We start from the raw sequence: 18,407 nt of genomic DNA on the forward strand, positions 1-18,407 counted from the left end.
TTCACTCTCTCCTGCTCCACCATGTGAAGAAGGTGCCTTTGCCCTTCCGCCACGACTGTTAAGTTTCCTGAGGCCTCCCCAACCACGCCTCCTGTACAGCCTGTGGAACTGTGAGTCAGTTAAACCTCTTTCTTCATTAATTACTCAGTCTCAGGTGGTTTTTTATGGCACTGTGAGGACGGACTAATACAGAAAATTGGTACCAGAGAAGTGGGGTATTGCTATAAAATACCTGAAAATGTGGAAGTGACTTTGGAACTGGGTAAAGGGCAGAGGTTGGAACAGTTTGGAGGGCTCAGAAGACAGGAAGATGAGGGAAAGTTTGCAACTTCCTAGAGACTTGTTGAATGGTTGTGACCAAAGTGCTGATAGTGATATGGACAGTGAAGTCCAGGCTGAGCTGGTCTCAGATGGGAGATGAGAATCTTATTCGGAACTGGAGTGAAGGTCACTCTTGGCTGTGCTTTAGCAAAGAGAGTGGTGGCATTGTGCCCCTGCTCTAGAGATCTGTGAACTCTGAACTCAAGAGGGTATCTAGCAGAAAAAATTTCTAAGCAGCAAAGTGTTCAAGATGTAGCCTGATTGCTTCTAAAAGCCTATGCTCATTTGCATGAACAAAGAAATGAACTGTAAGTGGAACTTATATTTAAAACAGAAGCTGAGCTTTTATAAAAGTTTGGAGAATTTGCAGCCCAACCATGTGGTAAAAATAAAAAAGAAAAATCCATTTTCTGGGGAGGAATTCAAGGCTGCAGAAATTTGCATAAGAAGAGCCTCATGTTAATAGCCAAGAGAGTGAGGAAAATGCCTCCAGAGCATTTCAGAAACCTTCACAGCAGCTCCTCCCATCACAGGCATGGAAGCCTAGGAGGGAGAAATGGTTTTGTGGGCCAGGCCCAGGGCCCCACTGTTCTGTGCAGCCTTGGGACATGGCGCCCTGCATCCCAGCCACTCCAGCTCCAGCTCCAGCTGTGACTAAAAGGGGCCAAGGTACAGCTTGGGCTGCTGCTTCAGAGGGTGCAAGCCCCAAGCCTTAGTGGCTTTTATGTGGTGTTAGGCAGGTGTGCAGAAGAGTTGAGGTTTAGGAACCTCTACCTAGATTTCAGAGGATGTATGCAAACACCTGGATGTCCAGGCAGAAGTTTGCTGCAGAGGTAGAGCCCTCATAGATAACCTCTGCGAGGGCAGTGTGGAGGGGAAATGTGGGGTTGGAGCCCACACAGAGTCCCCACTGGGGCACTGCCTAGTGGAGCTGTGGGAAGAGGGCCACCATCCACCAGACCCCAGAATTGTAGATCCACTGACAGCTTGCACTGTGCACCTGTAAAAGTTGCAAGCAGTTTAATGCCAGCCTGTGAAAGCAGCTGTGGGGGCTATATGCAGAGCCACAGAGGCAGAGCTGCCCAAGGCCTTGGGAGCCCACCCCTTGTGTCAGTGTGGCCTGGATGTGAGACATGGAGTCAAAGATCATTTTGGAGGTTTGAGATTTAACGACTGCCCTCCTGGATTTTGGACTTGCATGGGGCCCATAGCCCCTTTGTTTTGGCTGACTTCTCCTATTTGGAATGGGAGCATTTACCCAATGCCTGTATCCCCATTGTATCTTGGAAGTAACTGACTTGTTTTTGATTTTACAGGCTCATAGGAGGAAGGGACTTGGCTGGTCTCAGATGAGACTTGACTTGGACATTTGAGTTAATGCTGGAATGAGTTAAGACTTTAGGGGGCTGTTGGGAAGGCATGATTGTGTTTTGAAATGTGAGGACATGACATGAGATTTGGGAGGGGCCAGGGGTGGAATGATATGGGTTTGGCTGTGTGTCCCCACCCAAATCTCATGGTGAATTGTGATCCTGAGTCTTGGAGGTGGAGCCTGGTGGGAGGTGATTGGATCATGGGGGCGGATTTCCCCCTTGCTGTTCTCATGACAGTGAGTTCTCATGAGGCCTGGTTAAGTGTGTAGCACTTCCCCCTTTGCTTGCTCTCTCCGTCTGCCATGTGAAGAAGGTGCTTGCTTTCCCTTCACCCTTCTGTCATGACTGCAAGTTTCTTGAGGCCTCCCAGCCATGCTTCCTGTACAGCCTGCAGAACTGTGAGTTAATTAAACCTCTTTTCTTCATAAATTATCCAGTCTCAGGTAGTTCTTTATAGCAGTGTGAAAATGGACTAACGCACGCATCACTGGAGACAAAGTGAGTCAGACACTTAGTCCTAGAAGGGCGTATGATGTGGAAGGCAAATAATGGTTGTACAGATGTGCAATAAAAGTTTCTCCATTTTCAGGTACTCAACTTGGATCCAGCAATAGCAGCATCAGCTCCCACCCACCCCATCCCACATCTCACCCCAAACACATATAGGATCTACTTGGTGCCCTAATAAAACCATTTATTCATTTCCAAGGGCACTCAAACTATCATTTCATACCACCATCTCATTTTTGTTTTGAAACATAGCTTTTTAAAAATCACTTTTCAGCTTGAGGTGGTCACCTAGTAGTTCATTCCAGGCAGGCTGTTTTCAGCTTGAGGTGGTCACCTAGTAGTTCATTCCAGGCAGGCTGTAACCTGACCATCTCTGTCTCATCTCCTATCAAAGATGTCTTCCAGAACACTTAGCAATTATACAGCTCACATGGCTTTAGGCACCTTGATTTTATGTATTTCCAGGTGTTTGTCTTGGAACTTCTGGAGAGATGGGGTTCTGACTCATTTGTTGTTTCCAAATAGTACTAGTCATGTCTGCTTTGGGCCTTTTCCCAATCCCACAACTGACAAATCATACAGCTTTCAAAGCTTTCATTAACTGGGACCATTTTTCTTGTCCTACTGTAGTGACAGGTGCTCTTCAAATGATAATCTTGATTATCAGTAAGAAAAGGATCTTAGACTTGGAAATGTTTGGTTAAAATAAACATAAAACAGGTTTTCTTTAGAACGTTTCTAAGGCTTTCATATGCTTTTTCCAAATTTATTTGACCAATACAGTTTTCTTTTGAGGCATCAGAATTAACATCCCCCAGCCACTGAACCATCTCAGAAATGCAGATCTAAGCCATAGTGGGGAAATACCTTGTTTTAGGGTAAGGAAGTTCTTTCCTGTACATAATTATAGTTTCAAAAATAGATTTATAGAATATCAGCAAGATGCTGGAGTAGACAGGTTCAAACACCCATCCTTCCAGAGAGGGGAACACCCCTGAACCCACTTTGTCAGAGCTCTGGAAAACAAAGGTTACTGTAAAGCAACCAAGTAAATCTGGATTAAGAAAAAGGAAACTCAATACTGGTAAGAAAGCTTTGTGTCATTTTTACTTGCCCCTCCTAGCATGGCAGTGGTCTTGAATACAGCAGCCCACAGACCCTGGTCCTTGGTTCCAGAGGGAACAAAGCAGGCCTTATTCACAAGTTATATGTGTCTGCCGTAAACCTGTCTGGGAGACTAACACAAGGTGCTCATCTCCGGTTTGCCTGAGAACCTCCTTGGCAGAAAAGCTGCAGGCATTGCTTGAAAACACTGTAAGGCAATCAGGAAAAAAGTGCGCCTTTTACCTGAGGGTGAAAGATTATAGTTGAAATATACAATGGACTGCCTAAAACCTGGGAAGAAAAGCTGGGGAGGTAAAAGAAACCATGGACAAATGAACTAAAAAGGAAACCAGGAAAACACTATGAATGAAATCTCAATAAAGAAACAAAGTATAAAATAGAACCACACACAAACGCTGGAGCTCAAATGTATACTAACTGAAATTTTTGAAAATACACTAGAGGGGTTCAACAGCAGGTTTGAGCAGGTACAAAGAGGAATCAGCAAACTTGAAAACAGAATAATTGAGAAAAATACAGTCTGAGGCTGGACTTGGTGGCTCATGCCTGTAATCCCAGCACTTTAGGAGGCCAAGGCAGGAGAATTGCTTGAGCACAGGAGTTTGAAACTAGCCTGGGCAACATGGCGAGACCCCATCACTACAAAAAATAAAAAATTAGCCAGGCATAGTGGCACACACCTGTAGTTCCCAGCAACTTGGAGGCTGAACTGGGAGGAGGATCACCTCAGCCTGGGAGGTTGAGGCTGCAATGAGCTGTGATCATGCCACTGCACTCCAGCCTGGGTGACAGAGTGAGACCCTGTCTCAAAAAATCAGTCTAAGGAACAGAAAGAGAAAAGAATGAAGAAAAGCCAAAGGACTTGTGGAAGCCCATCAAGCTCACCAACGTACACATTATGGCAGTATCAGAGGGAAAAGAAACAAAAAGACAATATTTGAAGATATAATGGGTGAAAACCTCTAAAATCTGAAAGAATCCAAGAAACTCAATTCCAAACAGGATAAACCCAAAGGGATCCATAATGAGACACGATAGACAAACTTAAAAAAAAATCTTTAAAGCAGCAAGAGAGAAGTGACTCATTATGTAAAAGTGATCCTCAATGTAATTTCTTATCAGAATCCATGGGGTCCAGAAGGCTGTAACGATAACATATTCAAGATGCTGGGGAGAAAAAAGCTGTCAATGAAGAATTATATTCCAGGAAAATTATCCTTCAAGAATGAAGGAGACTAAGACATTCCCTGAAAAGCAAAAATGAAGGGAGTTTGTTTCTAGCAGATCTGCCATACAGTAAATGCTAAAGCGAGACCTTAAGGCTGAAATGAAAGAACACTAGACTAACTTAAAGTCATACAAAAAAGTAATAAGAGCACTAGTAAAGATAATTCCAAGTAAATATAAAAGTCAATTATACTTCTGGTTTGTAATTCATTTTTTCCTATTTTTTGCCTTAAGGCAAATATGCATAAATAAAAATCAATGTTAATGGGCACAATGTATACAGATGTAATCTGTGACAATAACACTATAAATATGGAGGGATGAAGATGTATAGCGGCAGAGTTTTTGTATACTATCGCAGTTTATAAGCCAGGTGCAATGGCTCACGCCTGTGATCTTAGCACTTCGGGAGGCTGAGGTGGGTGGACTGCTTGAAGCAGCCCAGGAGTTTGAGACCAGTCTGGGCAACAGTGAGACCTCGTCTCTACAAAAAAATAAAAAATAAAAAAATTAGCTGAGTGTGGTGGCGCATGCCTGTAGTCCCAGCTACTCAGGAAGCTGAGGTGGGAAGATCACTTGAGCCCAGGTGGCAGATGCAGTGAGCCAAGACTGTGCCACTGCACTCCAGCCTGGGTGACACAGTGAGGCCCTGTCTCAAAAATGAAACAAGAAAAACTCCCAAAGTTTGTAAAGCTTACGATGTTAACTGCAGTTCCTGAGGGAATAACCAAGAAAATAACTTAAAAATATACACAAAAGGAAAGAAAAGGGGTACACTACAAAGTTTCAACTAAATATGAAATAAAGCAGTAATGGTGGGATTTTAAGTAACAAAAACCAGATAAAACATACAGAAGACAGCTAAAAAGCAGAAGTCAGTCATCTAATTACTCTAAATGTATTAAACTCCAATTAAAAGGCAGATGGAAGGGATAAAAAACATGATCTACCTATATGCTGACAATTTAGATACAAAGAAAAAAAGGTTAAAAGTAAAAGGATGGAAAAGAGCCCATAGAAATGGTAACCACGAGAAAGCTGGGGTTATCTATATAATTGTCAGACAAAACAGATTTCAGTTTAAGATTTCAAGACACCAAAGAAGGACATTATATGTTGATAAAAGGACCAATCCATTAAGAAGATATGATAATTATAAACATATATGCAATTATAAACATATATGCACCTAACAACAGAACTTCCAAAAGACATGAAGCAAAAATTGCCACAATTGAAGACAGAAATAGTTCTACAGTAATAGCTGGAGACTTCAATATCCCACTTTCAATAACGAACATGACAACCAAGCAGAACATTAATAAAGAAACAAAGGGCTTGGATGACATTATATACCAAATAGACCCAACAGACATACAGAATGACCCACCCAACAACAGCAATATATACATTGTTCTCAAATGCAAGTGGGACATTCTCCAGCATAAACCATATGGACACAAAACAAGTCTCAAGAAATTTAAAAAGACTGAAATTATACAAAGTATCTTTGCCAGCCAGGATGGAATAAAATTAGAAATCAGTAACAGAGGAAAACTAAAAAATTCACAAATATGTGGAAATTAACACAATCTTAAACAACCAAAGGGTCAAGGAAGAAATCACAGGGAAATTTGAAAATACCTGAGACATCGCTCATGCCTGTAATCCCAGCACTTTGGGAGGCTGAGGTGGGCGTATCACAAGGTCAAGAGATTGAGACCACCCTGGCCAACATGGTGAAAACCTGTCTCTACCAAAAATACAAAAATTAGCTGGGCATGGTGGCACGTACCTGTAGTGCCAGCTACTTGGGAGGCTGAGGGAGGAGAATCGTTTGAACCCAGGAGGCAGAGGTTGCAGTGAGCCGAGATCGCACCACTCCACTCCAGCCTGGTGACAGAACAAGACTCTGTCTCAAAAAAAAAAAAAAAAAAAAAACCTGAGATAAATGAAAACACAACATGCCAAAACATAGGGGATGCAGCAAAAATAATGCTCAGAGGGAAATTTATGGCTATAAATACCTATATTAAATGAGAAGAAAGATTTCGTATCAATAATTGTCATAGTCCATTCAGACTCCTATAACAATATACTTTAGACTGGGTAATTTACCAAAAAAAAAAAAAACAAATTTATTGCTCACAGTACCACAGATTTTCCAGAGGCTGGAAAGCACAAGATTTGGGCAGCAGCAGATTTGGTGTCTGGTAAGGGCTTGCTCTCTGTTTCCTGGATGGTGCCCTCTGGCTGTGTTTTCACATTCCCGAAAGGTTAGGGGAACTTGCTTGAGCCTCTTTGATAAGGGCCCTAATCCCACTCATGAAGGTGAAGCCCTCGTAACTTACTTTCCAAAGGCTCCACCTCTTAATACTATTACATTGGATATTAGATTCCAATATATGAATTTTGAGAGTCAACAACATTCAGACCATAGCAATAACCTAACTGTACACTTTAAGGAACCAGAAAAAAAGAGGAACAAACTAAACCCCAGGACTAGCTGAAGGACAGACAAAGATTAGAGCAGATATAAATGAAATTGGAAACAGAAAAATAGTACAGAAAATCAACAAAATCAAAAGACAGTTCTATAAAAATACCAACAAAATTAACAGGATGAGGGCAGAAGTTACTAAAATCAGATATGAAATAGGAGAAACCACCACCCACTTTACACAAATAAAAAGGATTTTAAGAGAATGCTATAAACAATTGTATCTCAATATATCAGCAATATCCTGATACCAGTTTCAAACAAAGATACCACAAGAAAAACTACAACAAACCCTTATGGTTACAGATGCAGACATCCTCCAAATACTAGAAAACCAAGTCCAGTAACCTATTAAGTGGACTATACACCACAACCAAGTGAGATTTATCTTAGGAATACAAAGGTGGTTCATCATATGAAAATTATTCAGTGTATATGCCACATTAATAAAATGAAGAATGGAGGAAAAACCACGTGATTTCTACTGTTGCAGGAAAAAAACATATGACAAAATCCAACACCCTTTCAGGATAAAAAAAGAAAACAACAAAAACTTAAGAAATAGAAGAGAACTTCCTTAACAGCATAAAGGCCATAGATGAAAAATACACAGCTAAATCACTCTGAAAGCTTTCCCCTAAAGGTGAGGAACAAGACAAGGATGCCCACTTTCACTACTTTTATTCAACATGGAACTGAAAATTCTAGCCAGAGCAATTAGGCAAGAAAAAGAAAGGTATCCAGATTATATACAGGAGTAAGTAAAATTATCCCTGTTCACGGATGGCATGATTTTATATCTATAGTTGCAAACTACAAACCAACACCAAAAATCAGTTGCATTTATAAATGCTAGCAATACAAAAAGAAAAATCATTTCATTTATCATAGCAAAAAAAGAATAAAATACCTAGGAATAAATTTAACCACGAAGGTACAAAACTCATGCAACTGAAAACTACAAAACATTGCTTAAAGAAATTGAAGAAGACACCAATAAATGGAAACACAACATCCCATGCTCATGGATTGCAAGAAGTAAATTGTTAAGATGACACCCAAAGGAACATACAGGTTCAATGCAATCTCTATTAATACCCAGATGGTGTTTTTTTGCAGAAATAGAAAAACCTATCCCAAAATTCATATGGAATTTCCAGTGACCCTGATTAAAACAATCATGAAAAAGAAGACCAAAGTTGGAGAACTCACAGTTGTTGATTTTAAAACTTACTACAAAGTAGCAGAAATCAAAACAGTGCAGTATTGGCATAAAGACAGATACACAGACCAATGGAATATGAGAGCCTAGTAATATGCTTTCCCATCTATGATCAATTGATTTTTAACTAGAATGCCAGGACCATTCAATGGGGGAAAGAACAGTGTTTGACAAATGTTGCTGGGAAAACTGGATATCCATATTCAAAAAAATGAAGTTGAATCTTTACACCTTATTTAATAATTAACTCAAAATAGGTCAAAGACTTAATTTAAGGGCTAAAATTTTAAAACTCCTGGAAGAAAGCATTAGAGCACATCTTTGACCTTAGATTTGGCAATGGGTTCTTAAATTTAATACTGATCCTCTGGCCTCCTACTCAGCTCACAAGTTAAAACTCAGGTTCTAGGCTTTGTCTATGTACTGATTTCAGTGTTTAATTCCTTTTTTTAAAGAAATTAAATGAAAGAGTGGCCTAGGAGAATCAGTGGGCTAAAGACAGGCGCTTCTGTGAATTTTTTTCCTTCACAGAGATGAATATTTTAGGTAGTACTGTCCTAGAACTTGTAATTTCATTTTCCTTCATAAACTTACATTATGAAGGGCCATAAAACGAAGTGTTTCATTACTTACCTTTTTAGAACCATTTAACCTGGCACTATTTGGTTTCTTGGCTAATTAATTCCTGTTTCTAAATTTAATTAATTGGTGGTGTTTCCTTGACAAAGTGTGACAGGGTTTCTACGTGGCTGAGCAGAAATTTCCATGTTAGCTTTGTAATAATCACTAAGAAAATCACTATAGCATCTAATTTCTTTCTTTGCTTTTAAGAAGAGTTCTTGGAGCAATCCATTACACCTGCATTTGAAGAAAGTTGTGTTGAAATTACAATGAAAGGATAATGCCAATAAACTGAGCCAAAATATTATATGAATATTTTAATGCAAAATGCTTAACACTTAAAATTAGCAAAGCTTCATTTAAATTAAAATTCCATTTAACTAAAGATGGTTAACCCCAAGAAATTGTACAGTAGTTGATTTCTGCTATATAATGCCAGTCCTATGCCATACAATAAGAACTGCAACATTAGCTGTCACTTCCTCCATTGCTCTTCTGGACCCTAAGGGATGAGGGAGGGGACTCAGACACAAAAAAAATACAACCCAAATAAACTGTGCAGTGATTCCTAATAGTTATAAATCCAATCTAAGTTGTCCAAACAGCTGAAGAATAACTGCAGGTATTGTTCCAGAGCTGATATGAGGTTTTGCTTTTACAGCCTGGTAAAAGTTCTGCACTAGGTGAGAAGTCACAGTTTAAGGATGCATGTTCTGTAAATAGTTACTACATATACACATTTACTGTCTGTAAACACTAGAAATATACATTAGACAGAGTACCCTCACAAGTTGGGTACAGTTTAAAAAAGAAGATGAGGTAACATGAATCTCAAAGTCCACAGGAATCCTGCCTGAAGAGTTTGAACAGCTGCCTGTAATTCATTTCCAATGTGCAGGGAGATTAAGGTTTGCCAAAACTGGATTCACTGGCTTTCAGCATAGCAACTGCATCTTTCACTGCATGGTAGATAACATTCTTCACCTAAAAATAATAGGAGAAAATATGGCCATTTTACATTTAAATCTAAAAACTGTCACTAAGAATAAACTTCCTCCTAACCAATTTTATTACCTTCTCTCAGAATTTAAAATTCAATATTCATATGAAATGTCAACATTGCAAAAGGTCCCTGGGCTCCTTCAGACCAGTATTTCATATACATTTTAAACCCATGATTTCAAGAACTCATTTTCCCCCTTTTAGAGGTTTTGATACCACGTAGACCTACTCACAGTGAGTACAGGGAGAGGCGAGTTCCAAGGTACAGCTTTTATTATTTTTCCCTAATTTTCCAAACATGAAATTATGTTACATAATTCATTACTGAAATCCTTTTGAAAATACCACCCCCTCAGACCTCTTTCAGTCTCAGAGATTCAGTTCTGCTCTACCTAAGAGTGATGAGAACACTGCAGCACTGAAGGTTAAGCACTGTGTTCAAGACTCCGACAGGCAGCTGGGCCAAGATCAGAAGTCACATCTATTCATTTTCAGTACTAAGGCCTTTCTCTGTGGGGACAGTCCCTTACAGATTCTAAACAATATCAAATCAAACCAAGGTGAGATTTCCTCTTGTTCCTCCCTCACTTAAGTAGATAGATAGTAGTACTAGATATAAAGCAAGTTCATAGACTCACTGCGTACTAAGTACGATATGGCCAAGTTCACTGACTCTCTTTATAAGGTAAAGCATGGGCCATGAAGCCATAGCCAGAGAATGCTAGGAATTGGTGCTATTTTTACCTGTAATTTATCTTCATGATTGGTATGAGTCTGTGACAGATATCGGAATTCCTGAGTAAGCCAGAAGCAGTGTTTAACATGCTCTGGAGAAACAAAATCTTCAGCCACTTTGATACAGCTATATAAGTTATGAACCTGAAAAACACCAAGTGATATATCAGTTAACAAACCCAAAAGTTCATAATATAAAGAGATTAAAGAAAAAGTAATGATCCTTGCCTGATGTGGAGCTCCTGCCGGGATAAACACCACATCCCCAAGAAACTGTACAATAGCCCAGCCTTGAACTCCATACTCTTGATGAAGACGCTTTCTTAATGATCGGTCTAAATACCAGCTTTGATCATGAATAGGATCATGGTCTGCTGGGTTTTCTTGACCTTGCTCTTCTGATACCTAGAATACATTCAAAATATTATGCAACTCGGTAACATGCTAAGGCCCAATAAGCCATTGTTTTCCTCTAAACAGTGTTGACAGTTCATAAATGTCAGGCCTTCTTCAACTTAAGTGCCCCCATTGGCAGAAAAAGACTAGTAGTATCAAAGACTTCAGCTGAATGAACCAACAGAAGAATGACGAAGAAAATGTGATGTCAGTTCCCATAAACCATGACTGACAGGCTCTGCATAAGTTTGTAAATACTGTATTTAAACAATATTTTAGTCTAGATTTTTAAACATAAGTAGGCTCAGGCTCCTTATAAATGAACTTGTTTTAAAGTTATTAGAAACCTGTCTTTACTTAATCTGACTTACGAAACAGTCCCAAAGACAGCTGCAGATTAGACTTGTTTATCCTTGATCCAGTAACTGGTAAAGCAGAGACTCAGAGTGACAATATCAAAAGAACAATATGGTGACCAAGCTGGTTTTCTGGAAGAGCCAAATGATCCTTAGCCAGAAACACTCTGATTCAAACAAATGCTTGTTAAAGACATACTTGGGGCCAGCTAACAGGTTAGGAATGTTCATATTCAAGACTCATGAATGACTAAAGAATATCAGCCAAAGACACCTGAGTTGCAACCGGCAGCCTCAGTGCCAAACAAGTTTAAAACTGAACACGACTCACCTTTCTAGTTGCCTAGAATTTCCACACATAGCCCTTGCCAAAAAAAAAAACCTGCCAACTACAGGGGAAACCTAGAATCTTCCAAATCCCTGCATCCCTTGCTAATAACAAGTAGGGCCACTTGCTACAGGACAGTGGACAAAACCAAACTTAGTAACTCACTCAGAACATGGTCACTCAGGGCCAAGGATACACGAACGTCTGAAGTGCTCAGATTCTCAAGGCAATAAAAACAAATATATGCTGGGAGATGATCAGATGAACTAACTTCTAACTTGAAAGCAGGGAACAAAAATCTCTAAATGCACTCTAACACAAAACACAGACATAAAAGACAAGGCCTGCTTTTTTTAGAAGTGTAACCCTAATCATTTAGAATCCTTGTTCCTTAGCAACCACCTTCAGCCTATTCAATCTGACAGGTACAGACTTAACTTTTCAGGTTGTGACAATTCCCCTAGCCAAGCCAGTCAGTTCACCACATGTAGTAACATAATATTGCTATTCTCTATGCCTCTGTTCACACATGCCATAAGAAGCACACCTTTTTAAGAAATTCCCTTATCTTCTCCGTGTCCTTTGCAGCATATATGTGCCACAGTGCTCCTGGCTTCTCTTTTCCTTCAATAAATCGCTTTATTGTGAGTTCGTCAGAATCTCCATCTTGGATGGTCTTAAGGACTTCTAGAGCAAGAAGAGAAAGCAAATATCAGACCACAGGCCCTGGCTCAAAGAGTAAGCTCTCCTTTTATGCTCAGCACCCTACCTTCTTCTTGCTCACACTGTCCTTTGGGAATTCCCACATAGACCATGACATTAGCTGCATCAGATACATCTAAGTGAAGATTTGTTGTTCCATATTTCCGATCTTCAGGAGTGATTAATCCTGCAAAAACAAAGTGCCTTAAGTTTATGAAAGACAACAAAGGCTGCCAGTCTTTCCACTACCTACCTGGGGGATGGTAGGTCCCTGATTGACTCTTCTGCTGAGAATAAAAATTCTGGATCAAATTATTGCAAAAAAATTCTTTAACCAATCAATGTGCTAGCAAGAAAAGAAGGAATACTCAGAAGCCAAAAACAGCAGGAAATGGAAGTGGTACAGCAGGAAATGGAAGTGGTAAAGCAGGCTTCCGAAGCTGGGATTTGCCAAAAGGACATCTGCTAGATCAAGTGAGCTCAGGCTTTGATTGTTGCCACAGCCTAGGAGTTCTGGGGCAAGAGACAAAGCCCCAGGACCACTCGAGATGGGGAGTCCAAGGGAAAGCCCCCACCCACACACACACACATAAACCTGGAATGTCAAATGGCTATCATGAGTATAACAAGGAACACTGCCCAACGCATTCCTTGGTTCTCTCAACTGTAAAAGAGGAGGGGTGAGGAGTGAGCCAGAACGACAGGTCCCCCGCAGTGTTCATAGTCTGTGGCTAATTCCTTGCTCACAGGAGAAGGCTCACCTTGCTCAACAATCATCCTGAAGCTTACCCTGCAGTCACCTTGGGCAACCCATTCTAACACCAGGACTCTGCTTCTTAGACTAGGCAGTAGGGAGAAGCACAGCTTGTAGTGAGCAAGCAGCGGCTGTTTTCTAACCTGCCAGCCTCTGAAAACGCCCCATAATACTGTTTTGGAGGAAGGCTTTATCTCTGGCTTGCCTGGGGCTTTGGTTTTAGAGGGTCTATACTTTTGAGAGGGCACATTTCTTCACTCCAGCTTGGGACCAGGGCCCCCAGAGCCCTGTTGTACTTTCTTTCCAGCTTGCTGAAATATCAGTCCTAGGAGTAGGTAAAGCATTTGGTATTAGGGTGAAATCATAGGATAGATGAGAGGATGATGAAAAAATATAAACAGAGAAGACAATGAAACAATTATGGCAAAAAGTTAAAAGCTGTTATATAACTGGGTGATGAGTTATATGGAGTCACTACCAGACTCTCAAGTTTTCAGTGTATTTGAAAAATAGTTCCATAGTAAAAAGCAAAATTTCAGAAAAAAGCAATTAATGTAATAGAAATAAAATGAATGAACACATGGATGATATATTATTATATGACAGCATGGATGAATATAAAAAATCTGATTCTATTTATATGAAGTTCAAAAGCAGGCTAAAAACTGAAAGAATATTGTGCAGGAATACAAATATATATGTTAACATTATAAATATAAGCAAATGATAAACACAAACTTGAAGATGGTGGTTAGACTAAGGGCAATAGGAAGAGGATGGAGCTGGGAAGAAAAGTAAGGAAAGGAGACTAGGAGGCAAAGCCTCAGCAGGACTGGCTGCCTGCTGATCCGGCCATTGCCACAGTGCAAAACGAGCAAGGAAATAACTGCTGCCCAGCCACTGGCCCAAAGTCCATCGGATCCCAGTCATGGGTAACTGTACATTGATAAAACCAGACTCTAAACCATGGTAAACTCAGATGAAACCAAAATTGTAAAAACATAATGGTCAAAGGGAAAGGAGTGCTAGACAACAAAACATCCTGAAACAAAACACCATGGACTTTTAAGGGGGAAAACAGCTGAAATAGTAGGGGCTGTTGGGTGATGGGGAGTTAAGAGTGGGGGAAGAGTAGGGAAATGGGCTCTAGCTTGGAAATTAGGAGATCTAAGTACTAGTTTCAGACCTGCCACTAGCTGCCCCTTGGAGATCCTGAACAAGTCAATGTCCCTTCTACTGTCCTCAAGTCCTGGTCCTCATTTGCAAAATGGGGGGTGTTGCAAGAACTGAAAAGAGGCTGGATTATATGATCTCTCCAAAGAGCCTTTGCACTTACTCTCATTGAAGAGTCACAGCTCAATCACGCAACCTTTGAAAAGACCACTCTAATGATGTTTACAATAAGATAGAAGGTGTTTGAAAATGAACACATCATTATTTTCATCCCCTGAATGCTTGCTTCTGGATGGGAACCATTTTGTCATAGGAAAAGCTTTTATAGAGTAACACTGCCATCTATTAGTGTCTAGGGGGAAAGACCTGCTGCCAAGCTAGTTAAACCATGCAAACAATTCTTTTGAAAATTTCTCACATACCCACCTTTAAAGCTTCAGGATTTCTATAAAGCATGGATAAACTATACAATTTATTGGAAAAATGCTCTTATATACTTAAGTTTGCCCAAGATCCCAACCATGCAGCTGCTTTAATCAGTCTCTGAGGGGCTCGAGGGACAGGACCTCGAGAGAGCACACTGCAGACCCACAGCACATGGAGGACTCACCAACTGAGACCTGAGATGTGAGGAACAGGCAAGAGGCCTTGTGCCCACTGGGTCTTCTCACCCACACACCATTTCTCTGGTACCCCTACCCTGGCAGAACTATCTTGGGCATGGAGACTGCTGGGAGCTTGCACACAAAAACACTCCCCTGTCACAACAGTCCCCAACTACACTCCTGGTGGTTCCCTGAGCTGACTCAACCGTAACAGAATTGTGGGGCTGGAGTCCTTGCCCCTCTTTCCCTTCTCTCCCCCAACAGTCTTTGGAGAACATAGCAAAGACAACAACAGACCTTGTCCTTTTTGAGAAGGACACCCACAGGTCTAAGGCTAGAAATGGAAAACAACATGGAAGTAATTATGGGAGGAAGAAATAAGTAAATTTCCAAGAGGACTGGAAAAGTAGGGGCCAAATAGTAAAAATGAGTAAATAAAATTCACTGAAATATTCAAACAACTAGAACTGCATTCAACAATACATACTTCCTTCAAAATGGCCAACTCGAATCCAGCCCTAATTAAAGGCCATGTGTAAAACTGACAAAGATCTCAGTTATAATGATGATGAAAGAAAGCTCTGGTAAATGGAGAAACCAATCTTTATCCCAGGCATCCTCCTTGTTAGACAGTTAGTATTGAGTCATGTCAAAAGAATAAAAGTCCAATTCAAAGGGTACTTTGAATCCTAAGTAACTAACTTCTACTCACCAACACAGAACACTGCATTTAATTGTAGCAGATGTTAAGACAGCTAGAATGCTAGCAGATTGACCTAAATGTCCGAACACAGAAATCACTAATAAAAGTACATTCTCTCAATGATGTATCACACGCCATTAAAAGTCATCTAAAGACTAGTAAGTAACATGTAAAGATTTTACAATGTAAAATTAGGTACAGTAAAGGGAAAAACACAAAATTGCATATGCCCTACAACTGCAACTATGAAAATGAAATACACAAACATTGGCCAGGGAACGAAAGGAAATATGTAAAAATGAAAGCTGTGGCTGTATTACGCATTAGGATTATGGGTGTTTTCCACCTCTCCCTCCCACAAAATCAATTTTCCAAACATTTTGAATTGTTTTATTTCCATTTTAAAGTTAGCCATCTCCTCCTTACCATAAGCATTATACATCTTGGGACCCAGATCTGGCCGAACAAAGTAGTTTGGCAGCCTAGAGGCCAAGTTCAGTTTGCCATCTCGCCTGGTGTACTCGGGCAGTGGAATGTTGGCCATCAGATCATCAAACCTAGAACAGAACCAGGAATTTGCAAAGTAAGATTGCTTTTCTAATTCATTATTGTGTAACCTGTTTTGTTCCTTCTGCACCAAAAGGAACAAATACATCTGTGATCATGCAGACTGAGAGAGCCATCAAATATTTAAGATTAGAATTACAGTAGTTACAAAGATGTCTTCTCTCTCTCCTACAACACACAAATGTGTCAAAATCAGCTGTAACCGACCGTTCAGACAAAAGATCTCAGCAATAAATTCTAGACAAAAAGTTATGCTTAGAGATATATCATTGATTAGTTGTGACAGCCTTTTCAAAGTTTCAAGCTCAGTCAGGAAAATAGATCTACCCAGTAGATGTCTTCTTGTCTAACTCAGTGCTGTGACTATATTGTCCTGACCCTGACAGGTCAGATTCCACAACTGCCTCCAAATCAGCCTTGTAAGAAAAAGTGAGCCTCTTCTCTAGCAGGGCCTACTATGGAAAATGTGTGGTGTTCCATTAGTCAGCCAGGCCTAAAAGCCAATCACTTCTTCATCTCATCTAAAAATAAACATGCCTCCAATGACTACAGACTAGAAATGAAAAATCAGCGGCAGTATAATTACAGAACTTTTGTTATTTCCTTGAAAACTGTTTTCTCATTACCTAAAAAAAGAATTTATCCTACCAAGTCAAGGACAGAATCATCTCTCCCCACCTTCATAATCATACCTGGAAGGCATCATATCTCTAAAATCTTCTCCTGGTGGCCAGTCCTTAAGTTTCAACACCATTGGTTCTTTTTCATTTTTCAAACGATCTGAAAGGTAACCAGAATGAACTGTTACTATTTATAATTCAGAAACAGACCAAAATAAATGACAAATTAGCATTTTATGCCTCAACAATACAAATAAAATATATTTATCTCTGCAAAATTTTCATAACCTGATAAATTTAGTATACAAATATTATTTTTCCTTAATTTTCCCCTCCTACCAACTATCCACCATTTTATTTCTGCAGTGTAAAGAAATCCATTTGTACCCAGGAGGCAGCAAGGTGCAGCAAAATAAAGATCACCAACTAATGGATCTGTGTCAGGGCCTTGTCTTTCCTAGAAGCTTATTAAGCTGCTACTCATTCTTGGGAGATTCTGCTGCTCCCTTTTGCCCACTGCATGTAGGTGGTGTTTCGACAGCTGTCATCGATCCAATCTGCTCCTCCTCTACAGTGTTCCAGAAGAAGTGAGCAGCATCCCAACTAACCAACAGCAATGCACATCAACCATCAAGGGTCACAGGTGTTTAGTAAACCTAGTTTTCTGAGGCCAGCATGCAACAGAAATTACTTATTCTGCTCAGAGAGAGAGACTGACCCTATCTGATGTTCTGTCCAGGGACAACAAAGACCAACAGAACAGGTAATAATGCCTCAGGGTTTAAAAGCATAAACATTGTAACAAGGAAGGGGAGGAGGGACGTTAATTTTAAACTCCAAAATCCTGGAAAATGCTGCGGCTGCCACTGATGGGTCTCAGACTCCTGCCATTCCTGTGTCCCCTCCTTTCGCATCCTCAACCCCCTTAAAAGATCTTTCATACATACTTGGAACGTCTTCGAATCCATCCCAGAAGTCTCCTACTGTGGCTCCTGTGATGATTTCATTGGTCCTACAATTAACTAGGTCTACTTCCTGCTCACCAAACTCTTTCCTGAAGGATTCAGGTTTCCAAAGTTCAGAGTTCAATTTATGATGCACTCCAGACACCATCACTGGCTAAATGAAGAGAAGGAAGACTTTAGTCTGAACTCTGGCAGCTCTGTCTCCACTCCCGCAGGCAGTCCCTCTTCACACTGCTATTGGTATATTTCCATGGAGCTGGTGCTCTGTCTCAGAGGGTGATGTGACAGTTTCGGCTTAGTTCTCTGAGCTCCCAAAGCACCTCCAACCTTCACCATTCATCTGCTACACACCCTTGCTCTCAAACTACATGGGTAAGCATCTAGGAGAAAGGATCACCTTTCCTAGTAAGATCTCATTACTCACAGCAAGACGGACCGTGAAGAAGACAAGCGCTGGAAGGAGTGTCCAGTGACACCAGTCACCAGTGAAACAGGGTGACTGACCCCAATGTACTTGAGCCTGTTATTGCCAAGCAGGAATATGGCCTGTGACACCCCTCACTACTACTGGCTGTGTGAGGGTGCCAAATCTTTTGGCTAAG

The 18,407-nt window shown here is 40.4% G+C and overlaps 1 protein-coding gene across 1 annotated transcript in view; it reads right to left on the reverse strand.

The window, feature by feature from the left end:
* Positions 1-9,201: 9,201 nt before the first annotated feature.
* KDM3A (lysine demethylase 3A) overlaps positions 9,202-18,407 on the reverse strand; it is a 51,011-nt gene continuing 41,805 nt past the window's right edge. Inside the window, exons 19-26 of the mRNA XM_024242499.3 lie at positions 17,788-17,959; positions 16,913-17,000; positions 16,080-16,210; positions 12,486-12,605; positions 12,264-12,403; positions 10,865-11,041; positions 10,646-10,780; positions 9,202-9,883 (exon numbers count right to left, since the gene is read on the reverse strand). Coding sequence (XP_024098267.2) covers positions 9,803-9,883; positions 10,646-10,780; positions 10,865-11,041; positions 12,264-12,403; positions 12,486-12,605; positions 16,080-16,210; positions 16,913-17,000; positions 17,788-17,959 — 1,044 coding nt within the window. The 3' untranslated portion in view covers positions 9,202-9,802. The remainder of the gene's footprint in view (positions 9,884-10,645; positions 10,781-10,864; positions 11,042-12,263; positions 12,404-12,485; positions 12,606-16,079; positions 16,211-16,912; positions 17,001-17,787; positions 17,960-18,407) is intronic.

This window comes from Pongo abelii, chromosome 12 (genome assembly GCF_028885655.2).
Source record: "Pongo abelii isolate AG06213 chromosome 12, NHGRI_mPonAbe1-v2.0_pri, whole genome shotgun sequence".
NCBI classification, from domain to species: domain Eukaryota; kingdom Metazoa; phylum Chordata; class Mammalia; order Primates; family Hominidae; genus Pongo; species Pongo abelii.